This window comes from Epinephelus fuscoguttatus, linkage group LG17, assembly GCF_011397635.1.
Source record: "Epinephelus fuscoguttatus linkage group LG17, E.fuscoguttatus.final_Chr_v1".
NCBI classification, from domain to species: Eukaryota; Metazoa; Chordata; class Actinopteri; order Perciformes; family Serranidae; genus Epinephelus; species Epinephelus fuscoguttatus.
In genome coordinates this window covers 33,621,934-33,642,487 of record NC_064768.1, presented here as the reverse complement: position 1 = coordinate 33,642,487, position 20,554 = coordinate 33,621,934, and the positions used below count along the sequence as shown (strand labels likewise).

The following is a 20,554-nucleotide window of genomic DNA, read 5'->3' as shown; positions in this document are numbered from 1 at the left end:
GCGTAATCATTTATATTGCTCATTCATGTATTTTACTTTAGGTCATGTTACTGAATTTGTACTTGTAGATGTATCGTTAAAGCCGCTGTAACAGTACCTTCTCCTGAGCCTTAGCCCAGGCAGCCACTGGATCCGACTCGAAGCCTTTCTGGACGAGCATGCGGATCAGTTCACGCTTGGTTTTGTTCTCTGTTAGGATAAAAAATGTGGGTAAGAACATATTCGACCTCTCACTGTTACATAAGATCTGATCTGACTTTCAGCATTCCTACCGATGGAAATTTTTCCTTCGATCTTCTCCAGTACAAAGCGGGCCTGGTTGGACAGTTTGGCGGCTTCAGCTCCCAGGCTGCCCAGTAACCAGTCCTTCCTCAGTTTGTAGTAATGCAGGCGGAGCTCAAAGAACTCCCTGAGGATGTCTTGAACTGAATCGTACCGCTTCAGACAGCCCATGTGGTCAAACAGCACCTGGGGATGAAGTGGTTTCAAAATCAGTTCGTGACACAACATGGACGATACAGCAAATACACAAACAAGGGAGGCCAAGCCATCCGTATGGGTAAACACCTTCCATTATTTATATTTCATTTAAGGTCAAACTGAAATCACAGTTTACCATGGAGTTGCAGGTAAGGCTGGACTGCAGCTTGAAGACTTTGTGAAGGCCAGCTGTTTCAGCTTGGGCAAGTTTCTCCTCAGACATGCGCACCACAAACTTGACGGTGGTATCTGTGTGGTATTCCTTATAGTCGGTAATGAGAGCTGGTGTTTTGTCGGTGCCCTGCAGCATGGGCTCCAGCACAGACTCCTTATATGCCTGCACAACACAGGAAATAAATAGTTAACATCTGACTGTTATCCTATTACTATCATGACATATTCAAGCTCTATATATGGAGGTCAGTTAGCTTCCATCTTAAATGGAAAAAAATCCAGTATAAGACATCCTTGAGAAAAGAAGCAGAGTTGTACCTGAGTCCATGTCCGAACAGGAAGCTCTGTGATCTCAATGGTGTTTCTGTCAATGACCGACACCTCTCCACTGACAAGGTACTGGTTCTGACCAAGCTCATGAATCACCCCTTTGAAGTTTTTGTAGCTGGGAAGCTGTTTGGGGACAGACATTACACAGGGAGACACTGAGAGAATGGTCTCATTTTCCATCTTTCTCCTGCCTGCGTACAAACTACAAGCAACATGCTATGAAGATCCATGAGGAATCTGGGAAGTAGAGCTGATCTGTGAACTGCCGACATGCTTATCAGCCAAGAAAATCTGGTCAGGGCTACATTCACACTCCAAATCCTTTATAACTTTTCTTTGAAGGAGCACAGAAGTGAAATATTCAGATTTATTGTATCAGTTTTACAGCCCAAATGATCTAAAATCTGACGTCACTCCATTATACTTCTGTGGCTGTAAACAACCTCCAGTGTTGGCTGCTTTATTGACTGACTGACTGATGGCTCTGTGAGCTTGTGGTAAAGGTTTCCTCGTCTCGTTATGTCACTTAAACTATCTCCTAATTGGCACTCAAGGTTTCTATCAATCCAGTAACACAGCTAAAACATTCCTGACAAACATGCCATTACATTAACACACAGAAATCATGTACACAACCAGAGAAAATGATAAAATCCACCTCAGTTTGATGTGTAAGACTCAGACTGTTTACCATTGGCAGGGGGTCCTGGTGGTTGAGCATGCGGTTGATGTTGTTGACGATCTCTCGGGGGTCGTAGTTGGGGATCTTACACGCCCAGCCTGTTCCGATGCCCTCAGCGCCGTTCACTAGCACCATTGGAATGATGGGGATGTACCACTCAGGCTCCACCTTCTGGTTGTCATCGTACAGGAACTTGAGCAGGTTGGAATCCCCCGCTGGGAACAAGAGCTTCGCAAGCGGACTGTGGGAATCGAGACCACCGTTAAGAGTTTATATAAAAGGTTCCAGACAAAAAAAACATACAGTAAAAAAAGTCATCAAGAAGAAGTCAAATTTAAAGATGAATACTGGTATCATCATCTAGCATAAAGAAATCCAACTGCTGCGTTCATTGTTGCTTTACCTGAGCATGGTGAAGATGTAACGAGGGCTGGCAGCATCTTTGCCTCCATTGATGCGAGTACCAAACTGACCCAGCGGCTGCAGGATGTTCACATTGTTACTGCCCACAAAGTTCTGGGCCAAGTTCACGATGGTCATCATGAGAGCTTGCTAAAGGGACAAATGGGAAATTAGTGATCAGTAATAGTGAATAGAAATGAGAATCTCTACAGTAATATGTCTAGACATGAGCTCTACTCATCTACTCACTCACTACTCATCTTCCCCACTGTTATAATGACTCTCAGTACACTGTGTCACATGTCTGGAAAACACTGAGTTGACTGTACCTCTCCATGATGGTAGGCAGACATCTCTGCCACTGAGCCGGCCAGCTGTGCTACCTTCACTTCCCTCTTGTCGTTCCTCTTCAAGCAGGTGAACAGAACCTTCCTCTGGCCGGGCTTTAATCCTGGAAACAACACACACATCCCATCATTAATACATCACCATTCTTCCAAATAAAGAACATATGGTAATGGTTTTAAATATAGGAATGACCTTTTATGTTGGAAATACTCTGACAGAAAAGCAGCACAGCAAACACTTAGAAATGAGGGTGAATATACAAACCATCAACCAGGGATGGAATGGATCTCTCATTGTCAGAGTTGGAGAACAGAATCAGCTCTTTGTTGATGAAGTCGTTGTAGGAGAGGTGCCTGGCCTGATTTCCATACAGGTATTGCTGAGAGAACATGATTAAAATAACAGTTAATGCACAAACTTTAATCAGTGGTTTCATCAGAGTGGTTTGAGATTAGTTTGAGTACGAAAACAGGCCTTCTGAAAGTTTTACCATCAATTCAAACTGGCCCCGTTTATACATGGTATTAACATGCGTCTTGGGTGATCCAATCACAAGTGGATTCTGTCGTTTTGTCATATAGGAGACATTAAATTCTCCTGACAGTGATATCTTAAGCTGTAAAGACACAACCGCTACAGTGATTAGTAAGCAGCTAGCCAGGGTGGGCACAGGGCTCTTTGACATAATAGCTTAAGTGACGTAGGCAGTATAGAAAATCTGAGCACAAATGGTCAGCCAGAGATGCATGACAGACACGGGTATTGACGGTCATGTGAGTCGACTGTCCGCTTGTGTTCGGATCACCAAAAGCATGTTATTACCAGGTGTAAACAGACCTACAGATATCTGGGGAAAAAAAATCTGAATATATCCAATCACAGAGTTGGCTGAGTTTGGTCCAAAGAATTCCCACAGTGGAAGCAACACACACACACACACACACACACACACACACACACACACACACACACACACACACACACACACACACACATCTTGACTTCCTTTCCCCCATCACTGCCTGACACGACTCCAAAGCCACAAACCTCTGGCAGGCCGTGCATCCTCCTCTGGCGTCTGTCCTCCATGAAATTTGTCAGCCACTCCTTCCTGTCGTCGGTCTTCTTCTTACTGAAGGCCTAAAATAAAAAACAGCAGGTCAGCCTCCATTTATCACATGTTTAAGGTTTTTTGGGTGTGGACCATGTTGTGTTTAAAGCACAGAGCACTTGCTGATACAAACAACGTTTGACACGTTTAGACTGTATTTTATTAGAGCATAGTTCCCGTGCTCACGCGTTCTGACAATATTTATAATTGGAGAACCTTTTCTGTTAAATCAAACGCAATCATTTTTGTTGAAAAGGTAAAGTATCTAGTGCCTAATCAAGACCCCTTAATTGCATCGAATCAAAATCATATCGTGGCAGACTTTGTAATATCGGTATATATCAAATCGCTGTCTAAATAATCCATATAATATTGTATCGTGATGAAACCAGTGATTTACAACCCCACTAATACTGTCAGAGAGGAGCTGAATCAGTTCTTCTCAATACTGGCTTTTACTGCACTTAATGGTGGGTATTTTTGCATTATATTGGAAGGTATTTTTCACAATTCGACTCCCATAGAAAAGCATACAGTATTAAACTCACCAGAGTAATGGCGGCGTCATCCTCCGCACCGCTGTATCTGAATGTGATGCGATGCTTCTCCATGTCAGCAAAGTATTCCTTTGCCTCTTTGCTTGTACTTGTACCCAAACCTGGAACACAAATAAAAAAATGTATTATCTTTTTAGAAATTTAGAATTTCTAAAAATGTTCAGTTGCAAAATTGATATTGTTATATTCAAATACTCAAAAGCATCAAACCTTTGTAGTACTTTATATGCCAGGTTTTATAATTCTCCGTCTGTTTCTTCCACTCATCAAACTCGGGAATGCTGTAGAAGGCCAGCTCCTGCTTGTTCTTGGTCACCTGCGGACAACACGCATCTTAGTACTGCTTGTTATCAGGTGCGCTGAGATGTTACTGTACAGTATGTTTGAGTTCGTGTCTCTCTTACTTTGACAATGGGTGTGATAAACTCCTCCAGGAATGTGTGTTTCAGTAGGGATGGCCAGTTGTGGTGGAAGAAGTTGATAAGCAGACCTTTGATGTGGGAGCCATCTTGATCCTGGGACAAGACAAGAAATGTTAGAACTACTAGTTCAGTGACTATAAATTATACTAAAGCTGTGTGAGTCTCCATGAGGCAGATCACCTGATCAGTCATGATCATGATCCGGCCGTAGCGTAGGGTCCTCAGTGACTCTGCGTCGTCGTAGCTCTTCTTGTACTGGAGGCCAACGATTTTGATGATGTTGTTAATCTCAGCATTTTCCATGATCTGTTGGCAGAAAGAAAAGGTAACATCACATGAAAGATACTGATGGAGTTACACTGAGCTATAACTTTATACCAGTTTTGATCAACTCATTAAAACTGATTGTTCCCACTGCTTTCAGAGCTCTGATTTGACAAAACCAGAAGAATATTGACTCATATCAATACCTTGGCAGATGCCTCCAGCACAGGAACTGGCACAGACTAGGGGCCCTTCCCCTCCTACCGGGTCCAGATTTTTCAATTTGATCTGAACCCAACTTAAAGGTGTCTAATCTTCCTTTGAACACAGTCCGGAACAAAGAGCTGAACCTTGGTCCAATAAACAGGGGGGTCTTGGTTCAGATCAAACTAGTTGGATGGTTTTGGACATTCAAACTAATTACAGGATGTTCTGGCAGGTCAGCGTCACGCTATAAGAGGAGGGAAGCTCCTGTGATGAGTAGCTCTGTGCTTGGTGTGCAGTACGTAGCAAGTGTGTGGTAGAGAGAGAGAATGATGGTGGATGTGCGCTAAAGGAACAGAATTGTCAAGTGATAGTAAATGTACAGTGAGTGTAGGTTTCAGTTTGTCTCTGTCTAAAAACTGCAGCTACTCAGGACACAAGTAAAGTTCCCGTGCCTTGTTTGCTAACTGAAGCAGGACTGGTTAACAGTCAGAGCCAACAAAAAGGAAAAAACAATGCAACAAAAAAAAAAAAGAGCCGCGGCAGAATGGGAAGTTGGACTAAGCATCAAAAGACACAGCTCACATTAGTGATGTTTACAGGACATATCCACGTCTGTCTTATAGTTCCAGAGTGCACTTGCATAGCTGCAATGTAAGGGTGCTTTCACACCTAGAGTTGTCTTGCTTTGGTCTGAATCAGGGACTCATTTTATTACAAAGTTGTATAATTGCTTAGGGTTGGTTCGTTTTCTCACGGCAGCATTAACAAGCGGACCAGATCAAATGCCTTGTGTGAGAAAGCTGCTCTTGATTGGTCAGAATTTCCATGTGGGAAAAATCCAGGAAGTAAAGCAAATGTTGAAGAAGAGTACACTTGCAAGATAAATGTGACACTTTCTAATGTCACAATGGAGGGACAACTACGCAGGTTGATTTTAGCGCTGCTCATCGTGAACTATATTGCTGTCATTGTTCATTTTAGTCAAACCATACAGTTTGAAAACGAGGCGCGGCTCCAACTAGAAATTTTTGATGAGTCAGAACACCAAACCTGTGCTCATAGGACAGTAAATATTTGACAGGAGCCAGAGCAATAGGATGCCCATGTTGGCTTTGTGAGTGCCACTGGATGGTATCAAACAGTATACTGATATTAAGGATCTAATGAAGAGCAGAGAAAGGATTGCCCTTCACAACACCTTCAGCCCATCTTCAAAGACTTTCTGTCTTTCTTGCTTTCCTTTCCTGCGTTGTGTTGTGTCAGGTTCTGTTCTTCAACCATTCAGTCCTTATAGAAAGTCTCCAAGACGAAAATTCTGCTTTGTTCTCTGCACCCTCAAACTTCCAATAAATATTTAACTATGTTTTGGTCGACTGAGTCATGGAAGGTGTGCAAGTTCATCACAGCTTTCAAGACACCATTCCTGAATTTATTTATCAGTGCAAGTTGGGGTGTCAGGGCCCTGAAAAATGGGAACATGAGGGATCTGTGTCAGTATTGTGATGTGGGCCTGGTCCTTAAGAAATTCCTTATCACCCTTCCCCAACACACAACCACTGAGGCCTAACTATCTCTAAATACCATTACAGATCCCTAATATGTTTAACAGTTTGGATGGACTGGTGAGCTTTACCTCGTAACTGCTCCTCTTCACTACTGCACTTTGTCAGTGTTTAACATGAGCTGTCGTGGTGTTTGACACCAATTCTCTTACACAAAATGATTTGAGTGACGTTCCTCCAGTGTGAACACAAACTGTTTGCTTTGTGTGGAACTCTATAAGCTGCCTCTTGCCTCCATCAAAGCTGACATAATATTGTAGTCTCAACAGTCAGAATCAAAGCCCACTCACCCTGGCAGCTGTCTGTAAGCTAAATGTTACTACAAAGTCTCAAGACAGCGTTTCTTTTATTCATACATTCCCTACTTTCACAAATATCCAGTCTCATACCTGCTTGTGTGTTGCCTCTCGCACATTTAGGATCTTTCCTCTCAGGGGGAACACTCCATAGCGATCACGCCCGATGACTCCCAATCCAGAGACAGCCAGAGACTTGGCTGAGTCTCCCTCAGTGAGAATGAGTGTGCATTCAGAGGAGTGTTTGCCACCTGGGACATGGATGTGGAAAAGATTAATAATTACAGTGTGTCACTGTATAGTTTTCTTGATGCTGTTCAAACAATGGCAGAGTCTCACACAACAGGCCTTTTTTCACAGCAGACCTGTTGAATTATTATCGTGGGAAAGGCACAGGTGTTATAAATTTAATTAACAGGGTTGTCTTGAGGCGATCCTAAGGATAGGTATTGAGGTCGACCTGGGTATATTTCAACGCAGATCAAAACCCAATCCTTTCTTTTTGCTGTATGGTGTTTTTTCCACCTCAGCCTGCTGGTGCTGAAAAGCTGCTCTCTTTTACAGCAGCATTTCACGGCATGTGTGAGTAAAAAATTGAGTGTGTGAATGTGAAAAATTGCATGGGCTGTGACGATATGGGATTTTCTAAACACAGTTAAAAAAAAAAAAAAAAGCGAAATGTCGCTTCACTTATATTTGCCTTAAGTCCAACACACAGTTCAGAGTTTGTTCGCTCACGAAGCAGCAGCTCCAGTCTCTGTCTTTGCATTCTGTGGCATGGCAGCCTTCAGTGTTGATAGGCTATTACGCGTGTAACCAATGAGATAGTGTTGTGGGTGGGACACTGAGCGAGGCAACAGAGTGATGACTACAGACTGCTGAGATGCAGTTATCATCACAGCCGTAATAACAATAATGTGCAAATAATGCACTCCTGAAGTGAAACGTCTTTAGAGCAACACTTTATAACCAGTTTAATGCTCTGTAAACGTCTCTCTCTGCTCCTCATCAACATTTATGATTCTGTTAAAACGAACACAGCTCTGCCATCAGTGGTGGACATTCAAGGTATTCTGCTCCACATAATAATAAATAATCACACTGTTAACACACCAGCATCATTGGCGTCGTCTAGCTTGGGGATGCCTTTGATCTTGCTGTGCTTCACAGATGAGCACTTCTTATTCAGCTGTGTCTGAGCTTTGAATTTCACCCAGTTGAGAATACTCTCAACGATCCCACAGTTGGTTGCCTGCAGGGGACAAGGAGACAAAATCCTTTCATGACTGGTGTCCAATTATTTACTATGAAGAATCGAAAACAGAGTGAAACGGAGATGAAAGCAAAAGAGAATTGTCCTTACAGCCCTGATAAACTTCTCTGACAGAAGGCACTTGGACCCAAAGCTCTTCGTCTGGAGCGTCATATTCTCCTTGGTCTGGGAGTCAAAGGTGGGGTTCTCGATCAGCGCGTTCACAAACACCCAGATGTGGTTCTTCACCTGAAGCACAAATAAGAGCACGGTCAATCAGTTTTTAAAACACGTCTGCAGTGAAACCACTGCAGTCGCCTTGAGTTAGACATGCTGCATAAAGTCATTCATAACCCTACCTGGAAGGGTTTGACTGACACTCCCGCCTTGTTCTTCTTCTTCACCACTTCAATAAGTTTGCTCACTATCTGGTCCACCACATAGTCAATGTGTCTGCCACCCTGAAAAATACGAACCCTCAGTGTTAGACACACATTTTTCCTCTTTGCCTCCATGTTTAGCTCTACCACTTCTACCACTTCTTCCCTGTTGATATTCAGATACCTTGGTCGTGGCGATGCTGTTGACGAAGCCGATTTGTTGGAACCCCTTCTCACTCAGGGTGAGGCAAACCTCCCAACGATCATTCACAGTCTCATTCACCACCTTTAGAGCCACGCCCGTCTCGTCCAGTTTGTCCTTCACATACAGATCCACATAGCTGCGGAACCCAGTAACCTTTGATGGCAGAAAAGACAGATACAAGTTAGGTTCAGCAGGTAATAATCAAGTGTGAAACACCATTTAAAAAGCTCACAACTGCTGTCATGCCTTCTCTTTCTAATCCTCCCTCCCATCCAATATTGCTGTTGTTAGCAATGTCAGCGCTGTTAGCATGGTAGTCGCCATTATTTTGACGCAGCCACCTCTATGTTTGTTTGTGACGTCTGAGGTGAGAGCTGTGTGCAGGCAATCCCGGCGCAGACCATGTATGTTGTATATAGCACCTTTAACCCCACATCAGCTAACCCTCAACACAAATCTTATCGGCTCGTACAGCGCAACAAAGTAAAAAGTGGACACTTACAGGCAGTTTTTTCCCGTTCAGCATGACTTTAACGCCCCTGCAGGAGCCGGCTACATCGTATGCTCTGCGGGTAAGAAGTGCTACAATATCCTTGTCCAGTTTCTCCATCTTGAACTTGGACAAGTCTGGCTGGAACGTCACGCAGGTGAAATCGTCCCCGTCAAAGAACTTGATCTTGGGATCCGAAGTCTTGCCCATGTTGTTCTGCCACGTCTGCGGACAGTAAAAAACACGGTAACATACACACACACCTGCCATTGCCTAAAACATCGTCATATCCACCTCTAGATTATTTCATTGCTCAAAATGCAATAAAGCATTAGACCATCAAAACCATCCTTAGTGTATCAAGTGCATTTAGTACATCTCCCCGACAACCATGATATAAAACACCCGGTGATTTTACAATTGTGCCCTCACATCATGAAGTAGTAATATTCACAACCTTACCTCAGATATGACCACATGACCACAAACCCTATAAAACAGTAATTACTTAATTCAAAGATCATGTGGCACTGGGGAAGATTAGAGTTTTAAATTTCCTACTATCAGATACAGTCATTACCATCTGTTAACAAACAAGACCGTCACCTTGTGGCGACTATAATTAAAGTGTCAGCAGAGCAGAACACAACAATGTGCAGCTCACAGGAAATCTGCTGCATTTACTGCACTGTTCTTCTTGCAAAAATAAGGCTAACATTTTAGAGGGGAGGGAAATGATGAAAATAAAAAACACATTAATCACAGCCAAAGTTTATTTTTTAGTATAGTGAAAAAGATAACCTTTGACCACAGAAGCAAAAATCCTCTTAATGACAAGCAACAGGATTTGTAGTTTTAATTTAAATCAATGTTGACCATGACCGTTTGCTTATTTGTTTGACTGTGTCGTATTCAATATAAGAGACATCCTAACCTGTTTGAAACTGTGTCTGTATTCCTTGCAGGCAGTTTCCACTGTGAACTTGGTACTGAAGATGTTGCAGAGTTTAGCACCGTACCCGTTCCTCCCACCTGGAGCCAAACAAACAGTTAGTTCTGTGTTATCAGTATCAAGCTTCCTGAACCAACTTCAGTAACCACTGATAAAGATGTGAAGTTGTCTCCTCTCACCTGTGACCTTTTTCTCGTCATCGTCATAGTTGCTGGAGGTGAGCAGGTGGCCGAAAATGAGAGCTGGGACGTACATCTTCTCATCCTTGTGCTCCACCACAGGTATTCCTTTACCATTGTTCCAGATAGTAATGGTGTTGGACTCACTGGTGGAGGCAGAATAAAGGACGGGGATGAGTAACGGAGGCATGTGAACAAAACCAGGCACAGGCAATCTGAAATGTATTCATTTATAGGGCCAGGTATTGAACCTCAAAACTTTTTAGGTACGGACCAAAGCGTGTCTTGCTCACCACTGAGATCTGAGTTTTTTTAATCTCTGCGTTGTCTCTGCTGCATCTGCTGAGGTTACACTAAGTCCAGCCCTAAACTGCTGTCAATACTGATATCAGTGAAAGTAGGAGATTGATAAAGACTCAAGTCACTGTTAGTACTTTCAATGTCTGCTGGTGAAACACACACTTCAGGTCACACTAATGAAACAGAAGCCATTTTGCGCCACGTTTAAAGTTTCTCGCTTTAACTTATTATTGCGAAATAAATGTTGATTGCACGATGTAATGGCTATAAAAAGAGGACACCATCTACATTTAGATTGGTCCCCTGTGATCCTTGTTTTCACGATGCAATACTGTCTCATACTGGGTACGATCTCCTGGGAAATTGTGGGCTTGAGTAACGGCACAAAGGAAGCGCGTTCATCTGTGCGACCAAAACAAGAACAGGAAAACATTTTTGTTTATTTCTAGTGGCAAATGGTAGCCATCCCCAGTTTCCAGTGAGTATCTGTAGACCCTTTTACAGTGCCTGTTCAAGTAGGGAATGTTGAGCTGTTATATTGCCTCACTGGTACGTTCAGGAATCGGGGGACCGAGTTGTTGCGCCTTCAAGCCGGCAGCGGAGGTAGCAACAACTGTAAACTGAAGTCTCTGCAAAAAGTGTGAGGCGACAAGACGGGACAAGTATGATGTTTTGACAACATGTTTTGTGTTGAACCCCCACTGGGAGATTTAACATGCAGCTGGAAGCAGTTAGCAGCTAACTCAAAAGAGGAACAGCAACTGAAAATGTCCACAAATTGGGGAGACACTGAGGTCTATGAACTCCTTACCCTCTAAGCAGGGGACAAGATCAACTGCTATAGAACAGGGAACGGTAAATAACCGTTATCGCTGTGTTATTGTTCAGAAAGCACTGCCAACACAGATGTTAAACATCGCACTGAGTTAGTATGCAACAAGGGTTCTAGGAGTTCAAGATGACTGACAGATGTTTTATCTGTGCATTAAGACAGCTAAAGTATACGTCCAGTTTAGACAGAGGGAAGACAGATAGAGAGAAACTGGAGCAACGTTCTGTCAGAGCTATGGGGTGGGGAGTGGGTGGATGTCAATGGTCATGAGATAATAGCGGGTGTGGCCTGTGTCTGGGTGTAAATGCACTTTTGAATAGGTGAGGAGGTTGTATTTAAACAAAAACGGGGTGCAAAGTTGTTCGTTAAAATCTCTGTATCATATCCATCCTTTCTCCAATCTGTTATGATGTAGTCAGGTTTGCAGTGACTCAGTAAGACACCAGTGTTTAATAAGCTCAGCCACAAACAGGCTGAGTGAGCTGTGGACAGGAGCATTAACATCTCTATAAAACCACATTAGCAGCAGAGACCTGAGTGCAGCAGGGCTAATTGTATCATTTATACGGCAGGGGACATTAGACAGAGCAGCAGCTCGGCTGAAGGACACGCTGCTGTTTAAGCAGTCGGATGTTAATGCAGTTGGCAGGCTGGAGGTGAACTGCATATAAAACAAGAGCTCAGTGCATTTCAGCACAGGCTCATTATACTGAAGATCTGCCTGGATCCATGTCTCAAACCTCCTCTGTCTACTTCGTGTTTTCACTGAGCCCTGATTACAGCCACAGCATGAAGGAAACAGCCACCTGGATACAGGCAGGGACTGTCACCAGTAGGACTCACTGATAAACACAGAGCATTTTCCCTCCAAAATCAGCTGCTCATCTTTTTTTAAGGATGTAACGGGCTCGTAATAGTTATGTTTACATTTACAGGGGCATTTCAAATCAAAATCCAACACATTGAGGTGATTTACAGTACTTTGTCAAAAGGTACAAACTCTATTTGTAATTATATTATAGAACATTGTACTCACGGATCAATGGTGACCTTAATGGTATTCATGTTCTTGTCCCTTTGTTTGTTGTCTGCTGCATTGACTGTCAAGGAAAAAACATACAAATAAATCATACATACAAAAGTATCCAACATAAGGCTCTCATATAAAAATATGTTGGATTGCAACAAATGATTTTTTTTAATCTTCAGTTAATGGGTCGATTGTTGTTTCAGTCAATCGCTTACTCTGTAATATGTCAGAAAATACCAAAAAGTGCTCATCAGAATTTCACTCAGTACATTTACATGCAGCTTGAGAAAATCAAATTTTTGGCTTAGTCCGAGTAAAACCGGACTTGGACTTTTAAAAGCACGTTAACAGCTTAGTCTGACTGAAATTGGACTTTCAAATGCATGTTAACAGCTTAGTCCGACTGATATTGGACTTTTAAAAGCACGTTAACAGCTTAGTCCGACTGAAATTGGACTTTTAAATGCACGTTAACAGCTTAGTCTGATTGAAATTGGACTTTCAAATGCATGTTAACAGCTTAGTCTGATTGAAATTGGACTTTCAAATGCATGTTAACAGCTTAGTCCAACTGAAATTGGACTATCTGTAGCTCATCTAACACACCTAGAAGAAGGAGATGACATAGCAGCATTCAGTATATAGCAGTGCAGTAACTCCCGGAAAAACAAACTAACAAACACCATGGCGACCGAGAAGCAGAAGACGCACTTCTGGACGGATGAGGAAACTACATTCGTGCTAGGACAGCTAAAGGAGCTAAACATTTTGAAGTTCATGGATGGTAAGAAAATGCAGATGTATTTTAAAAAGTTCCTGAACAAGAACCGGAACTGGTTCAATACGCACAAAATTATAAAGGACACAGCGCCACCCATCGAGGCGGAGTCAGACGTACTTGGTCAGAAATTTGGATTTCTCTTCTGCATGTATACTCAGACAAGACGAGAAGTCCGACTTGACTGATTGGCCAAGCTATGAGCTTAGCTCGACTACTGCGTGCAAAAACTAAAGTCAGAAAAACTATTGTGTATTGGAAGCAGTGGCATTCCCAGTGTTTGAGCACTATTGCCTAATGATTTGAGGACGGTGTGTTTCTGTCATGACAGATGAGAGATAAGAAGTTTTATTGTGTTTGAGTCGAATCATGTGGCTGATAACACAATCTTTAACTACCACTGGAAAAGCGCAAAGCCTCACAATTTTATGAAACAACTAACTTCTTCTTGAGTTATGAGGCTGTTAATATGACAATGATACAACAAAGGGCTCATGGAGAAGAACCTTAACATGATAAGTGGTCTAAAATTGCCTCAACACTATCACACACCATCTAGACTGCACGGAGGGAAGTTACAAGACAATTTAGTTTTGGAAATATAAATCTGAAATAGAAACTTTCCTTCACTGTATATGGGAATGTAGTTTGTTCAGACCACTCAGGATCAATGTATAGAAATTTTAAATACCTGTAAGTCCAAAGTTATATTAACTAGGGGACTGGTCCCAATACCAAACATATCCAAGTTTGCATTTCCTGTTATTGATGTGAGGATAGTGACAGTCTGTTGAGTTATTTTAAGACACTGGTAAGAAACAAAGGCCCGGAGCTGAAAGACTGGATTAGTGCATTGGTGGAAACAGCATCTTAAAAATTAATGCTGAGTAGAACATTAAAATGGAAGACAGTTTAAAACAGATATCAGTCTATTCCGTGACCATGTGATCCTGTAGAATTAATTCATTTATTTATTTGTATTTTTTTACTGGCTATATGTGTTTTCCCTATTATTTTGGAATAATATTTTTTTATGGACAGAATATGTATGCAATGTACCAAGCCTTTTAAAACAAATAAAGAATTAATTTAATTAAATTAGATTAAATATGAGATATTTAAGCAATTGAATAAAGGGCTGTGTGGGCACTTCAGTGCCAAAAGCATGAAACAAATTATACTTTTACATATACAAACTGTGTAACTTGTATTTTTTTTCCTGAGTTTCTGCTTTAAATATCTACCACCTGCCTGAGCCTCTTGTACAATTATTTGGGACACAGCAGTAACATCCAGACAATGATACCGTCATTAAAAAAAAAACAAAAAAAAACAACAACACCCACACAGGCTAAGAGGGCCAAGTGTGCAGAAATGAAGCAATCATCAACAACACTCCCATGTTGTGAGCACACTGTTGAGCAGCATCATTTAAAATCTGATTACACTGGTGCACTTTAGTAAAAGAGGCATTGAGCAAAGCATTACTCCCACACTGTCCTGTGTAATTTTAACTAACATGTAATAGATATACAGACCTGCTTTTTCAACCTTTATTCAGCAGAGGAAAGCTGACTGAGCACACTTTGCACTTTACCAGGGAAAATAAATAAGGCTGGAGCTTTGACCGTGAGCTGCCACTAACACTGAAATGATTTCTCAGTCACCTTTTCATTTTTCACAAATGTCTCCTTTCAGGCTGCAAACAGGGCGCACAAAGACACGCTCACAGAGGGAAACTAATCTCCACACACAGCCCTCAATCAATGCTGCTGCTGAGCAGTGCCAGCAGCAGACTGTGAGTCAGTGAATGACGCTGACATTTTTATAGAGATAATAAGCCTTCAATATCCCAGTTATGGAGGGACAATCTCAAATGACAAATAAACCTTTCTATTAACTGTGCAGATTAGAGTACCAAAGGATGATGAACAGTGTGGATTCACTTACCGAGAATTTCATCAAAGATTTTGTACAGTCCAGGAACGTAGGTGATTTCTCTCTGGTTCATTCCGATCTCTTCATCAAAAACCCACATTAGCTGAAAAAAAAAAAAAAAGAAATCAACTTTCAGGGTGGACGACATCACTCAAAAACAAAGTATGCAAATGAGCAGACTGGTTAACATAATCGTGAGTGAGCTTATTAGCAGTAATACACAGACAAATTTTAAGGCTGATATGAATTTTTGATTGCTGATATTAATACAAATATATGTTTAAACTGGGAATACAAAAGACATTTATTTATAAGTCATTTATCTCCAGATCTCCATTTTCAGACCAAAATCTGTCACTCTGTGATCAAATCTTTTAAGTTACTGAATCTCAGAATTGGTTACATGCAAAAACTTTTCAAAAACTTTCTGCGAGTGTTGCGTCATGTCATAACCAAAGCCGCGTCATATGTGTCATCAGCTCATGACAGAGATGAAAGCACAAAATTTCTTTCTTTCATTAATCGTTTGTAATTTTCAAGGCGAACAAAATGCCAAACGCAGCTGTGAAGTGCGGCCTGCTTTGAGCTGCCATGCAATGTCATCCGAGCTGCGGCAGTCTGATTCTGTGGCAAAGTGCGGCCAAAGAAAAAGTTGAGGATAGTTTTACTTTTAGCTGCAAAGTCCTGTGAGTCCTGTGACATGTTGGCCTACGTTATTAAGAATTTCCTTCCCCGAAACACAACAAAGAAAGTAATTATTGCACTTTGCCGCTGCTTGGTGTTTTTTTGGCGTAAAATGTTGTTATGATCCGACATGTGCCAAATTAAAAATTTGATTAAAAATTTAACTGAGTAATATTTTTGATTGAAGGTAACTTGTGTTTTATTTGTGTAAAAAAAAAGGACCACATGTCCACTTTTTCTGCTTTCCACACACATTTTTAAAATACTCTATGATTAGGATTTTGTTTAACGTGGTTTACACACATAAAAAGCGACACAACAAAACTCTGACAACAGGCTGGAAGCACTCTCCCTCACTGAAAAATTCTGGATGTGGCCTCAGCCCCGCCCACCACCTCACATTAGGTTGACCGATAAAGAGCAGCACGCATCAAGATGGCTAGCATTAGCGTTAGAAGAAACATCACAGATTTAGCCATAAGTGATTAAGCATTTGTCAGACCCAGACTCAGATGAGGAGTCTGTTGTGCACCAAAAACAGCAACTAGCAGACATATAAAAATGGTAAGCTGTAGTTAGCATCTTTCATTTGTTATTGTTATTCATTAACTTATAAGTGTGCTCTGGACTCACCTGGGTGACGGGCTCCACAGAGCCGATGTATGTGTCTGGACGGAGGAGAATGTGCTCTAGTTGGGTCTTCTTCTGGTACACTCTCTCCACGGACAACTTGGAGCCTGCCTTGTCCTTCTTGGCTCCTTCCATCTTGCCAGTTTCACTTCTGCCATTCGCAGCCTCCTGTTTGGCAGAATTGTTTTTGTTATAATAAAGAAAATAAAATTACTTTGTTGTGCTGTGGTAAGGACATCAGACTATCAGTGCCCACCAGCATGGGAACAACACAATAGAGCTCACTGTGGCTTTGTGATTTTGGTGAGACAAAACCAACAGAAGCAAAGTACAGGCCATTATACGGTAATTGGAAGGCTCATGTTGTGTCTCTACTGGTGTTAGCTTTAAGACTTCTATCTCTCTGTTCCAAACTGGGTTAAATATCAAGTTCTAAGTGTTAGTGAGCATAGGATGTGAGACTTTGATAATATCCAAAGGCAAATAAGTTGAATATTAAGTAAGAAAATAGATATACTTACATTAAACATTTAACATGCAAGACAAAAAAAAAGAAACCTTTTCCTTATATGTGAAATCAAAAGATCGAACAATGCCGTCAGTGCAGTCTGTTTCTCCTGGTTAAAATTCCTTCAGTATTCATTGTTCAGGAGATTTTTACCAAGAGCTGCATTATCCACAGAGGTCTCTGCCTCTCCAAAACAAACGCACCAGGTGATTAAATTCGATAAAACACTGAATAAAGCTGTTTCCCATTGTTTCTCCAACACTGTTTGGCTCATTGCAGAGGGGCTGCTGGCCCAGCTCCTGCTTATATGTGCACACCTTTTCCCTCTGATAACTTAAAATCTGGATGTTTAGGAGGTTTGTATTGGAAGCCAAATTATACACAGAGGTCTGTTCCTCTCCCAAACAAACAAAGCAGGTGATTTAAACTGGTAAAAATACTGAGTAAAGCAGTGTCACATTACAGATCAGTGTTTCTGAGATGGTGTTCAGCACAGCAGGGGCTGAAGCTGAGCTGCCGCAAACATTTGCTCAGCTTGTTTCTCTGATAACTTAAGATCCAGACGTCCCACAGAGAAAATCCCTCATCTGGTAAAAACATATACTTCAGAAGAGCAAGATCTAAAGAGAGTATTGTAGGAGTGTGGCTTAAAACTGGATAAACAATCAATTTACAACCACTTCTAGCAGACAACCACAAGCCTGACATGTGCACAAAGGTGATATGACACCACTGACAGGTGGTGATGGTGACCAAAGGATTCAAAACATGTCCCTGATTAAAATGACAGATTTTTCTGGATTTAAATTTGGGATACTGCAAGTACACAACTCAACAAAATGTATAACATTGGTCAGTTTTCTTTTTTACGTTTTAATGTGGAAAAAAATTCATATAAGATCTTGCTGGAATTCAGACAAAAATGTAAACACCTCTAAAAAAAAAATCAACCAAATTAATGGTTAAGTCATGATTTGAACACACACGTTTGCACCACTAATTTTTAACTCAATCAGATAAAATTTTCTAGACTCCTGCATGAAAATCCAACATCTTTCTCCAAACTTTGCATCCCTTTACTGCCCTATCACACCACAGAGGAGTAGTTTCAGAGCACTGTACTGAGGTATACAGAATACAACCTGTAACAACATAAGAATGGATGTAATGCAGGTTTAACACATTTTCAGCAGATGCACATCACACACAGGTCTGCTGTATTAAAAAGGTGTATGACTGCCTCCTTGCATCACTGTTTTTTGAGATGCTAAATACTTGCAGTGCAGATGTGTTATGGTCACCTTGTTTAAAGGCAGATGAATAACAGCTTGTCCAACCACACTTCTGTCTCTGTTTATAGTGTTAATGTTACAACATGGTGAAGCAGTGTTTTGTTATCATGCAGCACAAACCTGGAATAACCTCCCAGATGAGAAGCCCTGACTCTGACCATTTTTTTGACTGCAACTTTATGTCAAAACTCAATTTTAAATCGTTTTAAATAATCTTTTTATCTTTGCACCTCTTGTCTGCACTGTTGCTATTTTCAGTGGTGTTTTCTTTAACTGTAAATCATTTAGTAAATAATTTTACCTTATATAAATATTTTTTTCTGTATCTTTTATTATGATTTATATTTTATTGCTCTGTAAAGCACTTTGAGTTGCTATTGTGTATGACATCTGCTACATTCTGTTTTATATTTGTGTTAACATTTAACATTGCTATATATTTGTGTGTCATTCTTTTATCTTGTACAGCACTTTGGTCAGCTGCGGTTGTTTTTAAATGTACTATATAAATAAACTTCATTTGATTTTATACACAAATAAAGCTGCCTTGAATGCTTGGCTTAATGAAGGTGCTCATACAAACACTGTGGTGAGTTAATACTGTGTGATCAAAAACTAATACAGCCAAGGCACAAAATCTGGTAGCCAAAGCCATGCTGACACTGTAATGAACTGTAAATGCACCCCCCGACCTCAGAGACTGTCTCTGACAATGCCTTTGGGTGAATGTGTGTGTGTGGTTTGTGAGAGAGTGGGGGTCGGTGGCATATGGGTCACCATACTGGTCTTGTTTGAAACTACGCCATTGAAAATGCATGCCCACTTGCACTAGTAGACACCTACCAAAACACAAGTCAGCACAGTGAATTCATTTAAAAGTTGATTTATTAACTTTAACAGATGGTTTGAGCTCAGTGAGTTCAACACTGGCAACTTTACAAGACAGTCATTAATATTAAATGAGACAGACTTACTGAGAGAAGACTTACGCCATTAATTTTGTTTGTAACATTGCTGTAATAAACAATGCACCTATAGAGCATGTTGCAAATTAATGCACTGCAACTCTATTGCGTAGCGTATATTTAACATTACCAATGAGCAAGGCACATCCCCTTCCTTTAGTCTGATAGTGTTTACTATGGACTCTTTGGTCCGTCCCCATCCTGAAACAAAATGCTACGGTTGTCTCTGCCACTATAAGTTGTTGTTATCTTTGTAAAACCCGGTCCAGCATCAGGGCTAAGGCCTGTGTAACCCGGTCACATTTAAATCCAGATGATTAAAGCTGGCTGGTCTTTAACAAGCGTGCTCAGGACTGGGGACGCTGTGGGCTTGCTGGGAGATTTAAACGCGAGATAACGCGTTTAACGCCCCGCTGCACCGTGCTAACGTGAACACAACACTTACACGTGAAACAAAAGCATAATATACTCATAAAACTGAGTTAGTAACGTTATCGGTGTGATAAACTAACTTACCATCCACGCCAGACCCCCGCTTCCTGCTGCGCCGTTGGACATCTTCCTTTGTGATGCTTATATTTTCTGATGCACCTCTCAAAATGTCTTCAGTTCCAGTTGAATTAAATGTCCGCCAGCATAACAAAGGTCTCACTTGCTGAAATGTACCCGGACCCGTTTATCTTCCATGTTCTTTCTCCGTTTGCGTTAGCAGATAATCCTTTGAGTGTACCAAAACAAGCGGAGGGGAGTGTATCGCGGCTATTGTTAAAATCGACAAGCGGTGGCACAGTAGGCCTAAACTTCCAACAAAGATGCTAACCGGCTGCTAGCTGCGAAATAAATACTGTACAAAACGCGCGTATTAAATAGGTTTACAATTTCATGTGAAAACTCGACAGAATAAAATAGCAGTTTAACTGAAATGCTCTCAAAACGATACACTTAAATACATTTCCTTCAGAAATCAAACGAATATGAGCTAGCAGCAGCACCAGCTGTCCGGCTCCGCCATCTGCAAGATAGACGGCGAATCGTCTCCGAGATAAACCGACCAATCAGGTGGCTGCTTTTCAAAGGCACCGGTACTTCGACCAATCAGAGAAGACAACACTTAAAGGACATGGTGTTCTTTCAACACAAGATGGCGGCAGAGCTCCAGCTTCACCACTGGAGACCAGACAGTGTGAAATGTAATGCATACATTCTCATAGCGAATACTAGACTGAAAAAATATCTTTTATTATATTACCACGTTTCTTAACATCCAGCCCTTCCCACCACACCAACACTTAATGTATTATGAT

General features: G+C 41.3%; 1 protein-coding gene across 1 annotated transcript in view; it reads right to left on the bottom strand.

Annotated features, from left to right (window-relative positions):
- Window positions 1-20,277, bottom strand: part of top2b (DNA topoisomerase II beta) — a 28,728-nt gene extending 8,451 nt beyond the window's left edge. Inside the window, exons 1-25 of the mRNA XM_049602844.1 lie at window positions 19,767-20,277; window positions 16,489-16,653; window positions 15,184-15,274; window positions 12,462-12,525; window positions 10,294-10,439; window positions 10,097-10,194; window positions 9,175-9,387; window positions 8,652-8,825; window positions 8,447-8,548; window positions 8,199-8,336; window positions 7,949-8,087; window positions 6,929-7,086; window positions 4,687-4,812; window positions 4,489-4,599; window positions 4,295-4,400; window positions 4,076-4,185; window positions 3,464-3,556; window positions 2,681-2,795; window positions 2,398-2,519; window positions 2,070-2,218; window positions 1,676-1,907; window positions 973-1,107; window positions 617-817; window positions 273-468; window positions 98-189 (exon numbers count right to left, since the gene is read on the bottom strand). Of these exons, the coding sequence (XP_049458801.1) occupies window positions 98-189; window positions 273-468; window positions 617-817; window positions 973-1,107; window positions 1,676-1,907; window positions 2,070-2,218; window positions 2,398-2,519; window positions 2,681-2,795; window positions 3,464-3,556; window positions 4,076-4,185; window positions 4,295-4,400; window positions 4,489-4,599; window positions 4,687-4,812; window positions 6,929-7,086; window positions 7,949-8,087; window positions 8,199-8,336; window positions 8,447-8,548; window positions 8,652-8,825; window positions 9,175-9,387; window positions 10,097-10,194; window positions 10,294-10,439; window positions 12,462-12,525; window positions 15,184-15,274; window positions 16,489-16,653; window positions 19,767-19,808 (3,318 nt within the window). The 5' untranslated portion in view covers window positions 19,809-20,277. The remainder of the gene's footprint in view (window positions 1-97; window positions 190-272; window positions 469-616; window positions 818-972; window positions 1,108-1,675; window positions 1,908-2,069; window positions 2,219-2,397; window positions 2,520-2,680; window positions 2,796-3,463; window positions 3,557-4,075; window positions 4,186-4,294; window positions 4,401-4,488; window positions 4,600-4,686; window positions 4,813-6,928; window positions 7,087-7,948; window positions 8,088-8,198; window positions 8,337-8,446; window positions 8,549-8,651; window positions 8,826-9,174; window positions 9,388-10,096; window positions 10,195-10,293; window positions 10,440-12,461; window positions 12,526-15,183; window positions 15,275-16,488; window positions 16,654-19,766) is intronic.
- Window positions 20,278-20,554: the final 277 nt, after the last annotated feature.